Source organism: Populus nigra, chromosome 16 (assembly GCF_951802175.1).
Source record: "Populus nigra chromosome 16, ddPopNigr1.1, whole genome shotgun sequence".
Lineage (NCBI taxonomy): Eukaryota > Viridiplantae > Streptophyta > Magnoliopsida > Malpighiales > Salicaceae > Populus > Populus nigra.
The window spans coordinates 13,939,307-13,945,546 of NC_084867.1; the positions used below are offsets into that span (position 1 = coordinate 13,939,307).

Genomic DNA, 6,240 nt, shown 5'->3' on the forward strand with positions numbered 1-6,240 from the left:
ATCAGAGACAAGTGAAGACCCAAAGTTAATCTGGGCCAAATCTTCTCTCTCTCTTATGTTTTAAAAATGGATGAGGAGAGCCTGATCATTCATCTGGGATAAAAAAACATACAGATTTTAGGGGTTCAGGAATGTAATAATTATTGTTTTTAAAAGTATATTTTGTTAATATTTTTTTATTTTAAAAAAATTATTTTTAATATTTAGATATTGATAGAAAACACAAAAAAATAATTAACCTCAAAGAAACACAAAAATAAATAGACGCAAGCTTATTTTAAGAAAAGCCAGTGATTCAGAGAAGGGATTTGGGACTTCACACAATCAAATGCCCACCACATAAACCAACCCAGCCTCAATTCGAGGGGCATAGTCAGATGGATACCTCTAGCTATCCTACTATTCTAGGACCAGAGTTGACAAATTCAAGGGCATAGTTCATGGGCCTTGATATTCGAGGGTGCAATATGGACAGGCAAACCACGCGATCATTTCCATCGTATCACAAGGGGGAAAACAACAAAGACTACCAGCTTAGGTCCTTCATAACCCAATAACATGCCCTGTGCCGTGGGGAACAGACACATTCAAGCAAAATCGGTAGATGACATTTGCATAACTTCAAGGTGAAAACGCATCCACACAACCATACAACATAAGCCATCGAAGTAAAGGCACAAGCAACAAGTCTAGCATAAATGGTTTCTATCTAGTTCATAAAACCAGCAACAAGCGTACACCGAGTTTCCACATAGAATTTGAAAGCATAAGACTACAAACTGGACCCCGCATTACATGTTGCATGTCGCCTGCTGCAATAGTTGAGATAGAAAAGGCGGGCAGGCTTATACGGAGATTGTCAACCTAGTTTCACCAAAATGACAAACCGAAAGAAGCAAGGAGAGGACGCTTCAGACCCATCAGGATCAAGCATCATTCATCAGCTGGGGGTGATTGGCTGCAACATTGTAAGAATATTGAGTAATAAAAAACATGCGGGAAAGATACATTAGATCAGGAAATCAAAAGCTCAGTATCAAGAAACAAACCTGCGGTATCTCTCCCGCATGGGGCTTTCAGCTCCTCCATTTGGACTGTCCCTCTCATCAGGAATGGAGCTCGGGCTTCTTAGTTGACCATTTTCAGGGCTATCTCCATCTCTTTCAGTGGGGCTTCGGCTGGAACCACGTCCATTGTCTGGGTTAGGCCTTTCTCTTCCATATGGACTACGGCTGGAACCACGACCATGGCCTTGGTTAGACCTTTCTCTTCGATATGGACTACGGCTTGGACCACGACCATTTTCAGGGCTAATCCTTTCTTCCCTTTGATAAGGACTATCACTGGGGCCATGACCATTGACAGGACTAGCCTTGTCCCTGCGGTAAGGACTACGGCTGGGGCCATGGCCATGATCACTGCCAGCCCTCTCTCTCCTATAAGGACTACGGCTTGTGCCCCGGCCATAGTCAGGGCTAGCCCTATCTCTCCTATAGGGGCTAGGGCTGCGGCGACGACCATAATCTGGGCTACCCCTCTCCTTGCGATATGGACTAGGGCCACGGCCATAATCAGGGCTTCCCCTCTCTCTCCGGTAAGGACTTGGAGAGCGCCTCCTATCATGTCCTCGCCTATCTGGTGACCTATCACGACTTCTATCAGGACTGTATCCATCTTTCCTTTCATCATCATCTCGAACTGCATATTCCACTGAAATCACTCGATCCAGCAGCTTGCTGCATAAAAAACAAAAGTACAAATCAGCAAGTGAGCTGCTGCATTTGAACAAGAAATCAGAAGGATCCACTGCATATCCAACCCAAGAACTCTGGATGGCTGGTGGTCAGTGTGGTTTTGAACAGTTTGACAGGAAAAGTGTGGTTACACTGCTGAGAAACAGGGTAAGAGAAGTTTATGAATAGGAAAAGCACCATTTACAAAAGAAACAGGATAAGAGAAGTTCACGAATATAAAAGGAAAATTAACCTTAAGTTTGTGGCGTCCAGTGCTTTGGTGGCATCCTCTTGTGCTTCATACTGAACAAATGCAAAATTTCTTCTTATCCTTACGCTCACTATCCTCCCATAAGGTTCAAAGTGCCTCTCCAAATCCTTGGTCCTTGTATGATGTGGATCAAAATTGATAACAAATAGCGTCTTAGAAGGCCTTGTATTAGTTGATCTTCTTGATGTGCCACCAGGCCTTCTAATCCCACGTTCTTGCTACAAAATTAGTAACAATTACAGCAAGTCAGTTCATGAAAGATGCATAACTTGAGCACATAGAGGAAAAGGCAAAAAATACATCCATGAGAATCGTAACATGTTACCTTTGTCCATTCAACACGAAGTCTGCGGCCCTTGCGACCAAATTCTACACGATCAAGTCCTCGAATAGCATCCTCAGCATCTCTCTCATCTTCCATATAGATAAAAGCAAATCCTGTATCCAAGTACAGCAAAAAGACACTCAGTAAAATATAATACTGCCATGTTCCCTGAAAGGATTCTTTCATAATCAGATGGAATTTCTTCTTCAGCAGCGCACAAACCAGCTAAACCCCAACCCTTGAATAAAATTTGGCAACCTTCCTGAAATCTATAAACTAAGTGACCAGTAGAAGTAGCAACCGACCTTGTGTGAGATGAACTAAGTGATGTCAAGGAACTAGAATCCAAATGTGGATGTCTCATGGTGGGTCAATGAAAATAGAGTGCCTTCTCCATCTATTCTGCTGCCTCTGCTGTGAGGTTGACAATGTTTCAATGTTGAAACATGTCTGGAATTGAAGGCTGGGCAAAAGTCATGAGAAATTAAAGGCAATGGTGTCTGAGGAAAATTGGCATGGTTCTGCCATTGCGGATGAGAGTGACTCTTCTTGAAAACAAGAAGATGCTTATCACAGGAAAGGAACAGAATTCTGAACAGCCATCCATTAGCCGGGGAGAGTATGGATTTTCCAAGACAATCCTGCGCCAAAGAAAATGTTGAGTATGGGGGTTTATGCTTCAAAAAAATGCTGGTCTTTTTTCATTAATAAATCCTGTAACCCCCACTAAAACTCAACAAAGGATGACGGCTTCCAGTGAGTCCATAGGCTGACAAATGTCTCAATCATGCTGTTGCACTACTGGTATGAAGGGAAAGTGCAGGCTGACGAATGTCTCAATCATGCTGTTGCACTACTGGTATGAAGGGAAAGTGCCACTCGTAAGCTTAGGAGCCTGACCCCCACTGACTTGGATGGTTGTTGTAGGACTTGCCGATTTGTTCCAGAACGGTGCATGCATAATTTTTAAATGATGTTTTCCACAACCAGTGGAGATGCCTTAAAACATTATTCTCTTATTAGCTTATTTTAAGATTAAATATGCTTTGTCTGCAAAGATACAAATCAATTATTTTGATGATAAAAATTGAAACCTCTGGCAGATGGATGCCAACCATCTCTTACCCTACCATACATGGTAAGTAATTCAGTAATGGTTCTGTTGACGTCTTTGCTCACATCAAAAATAACAGCAGTGACAAGAGTTAACTTCATTAGCACCATGTCTACCTCTACAACTTCTCGAGCTGCCCTGACATGTCTTTTTTCCATTCGAGTGGAACAGAATCATATGCTATATCAACTAATACCAGCATAGCATCAATTCAATTATATTATAAGTTTATTTTTTTCATATTTAAAAAACATTTAAATAAAACCTTCTCAATACTTCACCCAAGAATTCATCATTCAATTTTAGTCCAAAGGGGAAAAAACATTTTCTTCATTGCACTTAAATAAAAAGATCTCTTTATATAACACAAATAACCTTCACAATTCCCACAGTTATCAATTTTACTATAAACATCAAAAACTGTAAAATAACTAGCCAAATAATAAACCTTTTGTGGAAAAAAGGCCACGACAAAAGCTAATGGAAACAACTTTACAGACTTAATAGCCAGTGAGGAAAGAACATAAGCTTACCAGACTTCATATCCACTCGTTCAACTCTCCCGTATCGTTTGAAAAGCCGTTCCAGCTCAGTCTGTCTTGCATCATACTCAAAGTTCCCACAAAAGATAGGCCTCATTCTGCCTGGCCACGGACATTTCACATATATGAGATAAATACTACACAATCACTTCAATCAAATGCTATAGCAAACTTATGCTCCAATAAACAACATATTATAACTCTAACATCATTAATTTCTAATGGGTTCCTTGCAAAACATTGATAAAGTCAATTTTTATTCCCAAACACTACAACTTTTAAGTTTATTTCATTATTTTGTAGGATAACCATGCCTTTAACCACCTAAGAAATTATGGGTCTCCATTTTCAAATATAAAGTCTGGATTTTTTTTTGGAAATCACACATTTTCAACGAGTTTCAAAGGCTGTTTCAGACTTAACTAGGGTTCTTCAACAAACCCTAAGAAAAAGTACCAAAATTTATGATACTCAACAATCAACAAGAAAATAGATAACAAATCATAATCAGATCCAAAAGATCAAACCCTAAATAACAGATCTACAATAATGACAACCAGATCTACCGCGTGCAGAAAAAAAGACCAAATTTTAAGCCAAGTTTCCAAGAAACCAAGAAAAATAAACATTTTCTCGCGCTTTCTGGGTAACCAACGGTAAATAATTGATTGATTTGATTTTGATTACCTGTTGAAATCGGCGATTTTGTCGAAATGAAGCTTTGATTGAAACCCTAGTTTGAAAGAGTCAACCAAACAACAGCGTTTTTGTCTGTGAAAGAGATATTTTTTCTTTCATAACGAAGAAAGCTTGCGAGTGTGATAAATAGGCGGAGAAAGATATAATGAGTTTGATTTTTAGCAAAATGGTCCTTATTGTTTTTGTTAATTGAAAAGTAGGTCCTAGAAGTTTTGACAAATCTAAGAAAATAAATAATCCCTCACGTGCAAAATTAGGATACAATATATTATGATCCCGTATTAGATATTTCTTTCTTTTCTTTTTTGTTTTAAACATGAGGATAGTTGTGAAACTCTTTTCTTTTTTTTTTCTTTTTTCTTTTAAACTCAATCGGAAATTGATCCAAGAAAGTAACTGGCTCATTAAATTATGGAGATAACTTAAGAGTTATTGGTCAATTATTTTATTAAAATTTTATTGTTTTATTCTTTAAAATACATTTTTTATATTAAAATTATTAGTTTTTATTGAGTCAACTAAATTACTAAGAACTTGAATCAATCAATCAAGTTTTACTAGAATAATATCTAATTTATTTTAATTAAAAATTAACTCTAATTAAACTCTAAGTTTTTAGTTTTCTTACATTAAATTAAGTTTAGTTATTATAAATATATCCTTGATCATTTATCCATTATTGATTTTTATTATTTAGAAATGTTTTGTAAAAGGCTAGATATAATTTTTTTTATGTATTATTTAAGATGATACAACAGACTAGCTATGATAGATTAGAAGGTAAAAATACATTGGGTTTTCTTGCTACAAAATATACTTAGATCCTAATATATAAAGCAAAATACATTGTGAATCCCTTTAAAAGACATGTGGATGGTTTACGTGCTTTTTTTCATATTTTTATTTAGTTTTTATTAAATCAAATTGTAGGTCAATTTAGACTAATTTATTAACGAATGGTGAAGTTAAAGAAAGGAACCAAAGTGAAAAAAATAGAAAGGAAATAGATGGCTTATTTGAACTTTGAGATGAAATGCATATTTTGCCTTGAGAAAAATCAAGAAAAAAATGCTGCTAAGGGTAATTCAGTAATTTCATAATGGTTCAATTTTCATTCTAAAATTTAAAGGGGGCATTTATGTCTTTTTATTTTAATAATACACATTTAAATGATTCTTACACTCCTATATTTATGGTTTTTTTAAGCTTACATTCAGGCGTATATTTTTGTTTATCTTTGATGAATAATAAAATGACTTGCATGTCATTAGGAGTGGATTTTTTATAGCTTACATTCAGGGCATTTTATATTTTCACTTGAGCTTTTTTGTGTGATTTAATAGCTTCCATTCAAGTTGGTTTAAGGGTAATTATGTAATTTAACATATACAAATATTATTAAAAAACAATTTTCAACGTACGCATTGCACGCATCAGCACGTGGACATGCCTCACACCCTTTAGGTGGTGCATGTGGGGCTTTTTAGTGGTCAAATGTCGCTTTCCACGATAATATTTGAATCATCTCGGTGTCGCCTCGATATAGAAGCGACGCG

The 6,240-nt window shown here is 36.7% G+C and overlaps 1 protein-coding gene across 3 annotated transcripts; it reads right to left on the reverse strand.

Annotated features, from left to right (window-relative positions):
• Positions 1 to 586: 586 nt before the first annotated feature.
• Positions 587 to 4,813, reverse strand: LOC133675731 (serine/arginine-rich splicing factor RS40-like). 3 transcript variants are annotated; one of them, XM_062097193.1, is made up of 6 exons: positions 4,673 to 4,813; positions 3,977 to 4,087; positions 2,330 to 2,442; positions 1,987 to 2,222; positions 1,050 to 1,736; positions 587 to 958 (listed from the first exon to the last, which is right to left on the reverse strand). In XM_062097193.1, exons 2-6 carry the CDS (start codon positions 4,080 to 4,082, stop codon positions 934 to 936), a joined length of 1,167 nt encoding a protein of 388 aa, XP_061953177.1. In that variant the 5' UTR covers positions 4,083 to 4,087; positions 4,673 to 4,813; the 3' UTR covers positions 587 to 933. The 3 variants fall into 3 exon arrangements, with proteins under 3 accessions (XP_061953177.1, XP_061953178.1, XP_061953179.1); XM_062097194.1 differs by having other exon boundaries at positions 3,977 to 4,083; positions 4,673 to 4,795; XM_062097195.1 differs by lacking the exon at positions 4,673 to 4,813 and adding an exon at positions 2,635 to 2,970.
• Between the last annotated feature and the right edge of the window lie 1,427 nt (positions 4,814 to 6,240).

Coding starts and splice junctions, on each gene's coding strand:
- LOC133675731 (XM_062097193.1), bottom strand. CDS start 4,082: ATGAGGCCTATCTTTTGTGGGAACTTTGAGTATGATGCAAGACAGACT. Junction 2,443..3,976: donor ACGAGTGGATATGAAGTCTG/GTAAGCTTATGT, acceptor ACTTGGATACAG/GATTTGCTTTTATCTATATG. Junction 2,223..2,329: donor TTCGTGTTGAATGGACAAAG/GTAACATGTTAC, acceptor CTAATTTTGTAG/CAAGAACGTGGGATTAGAAG.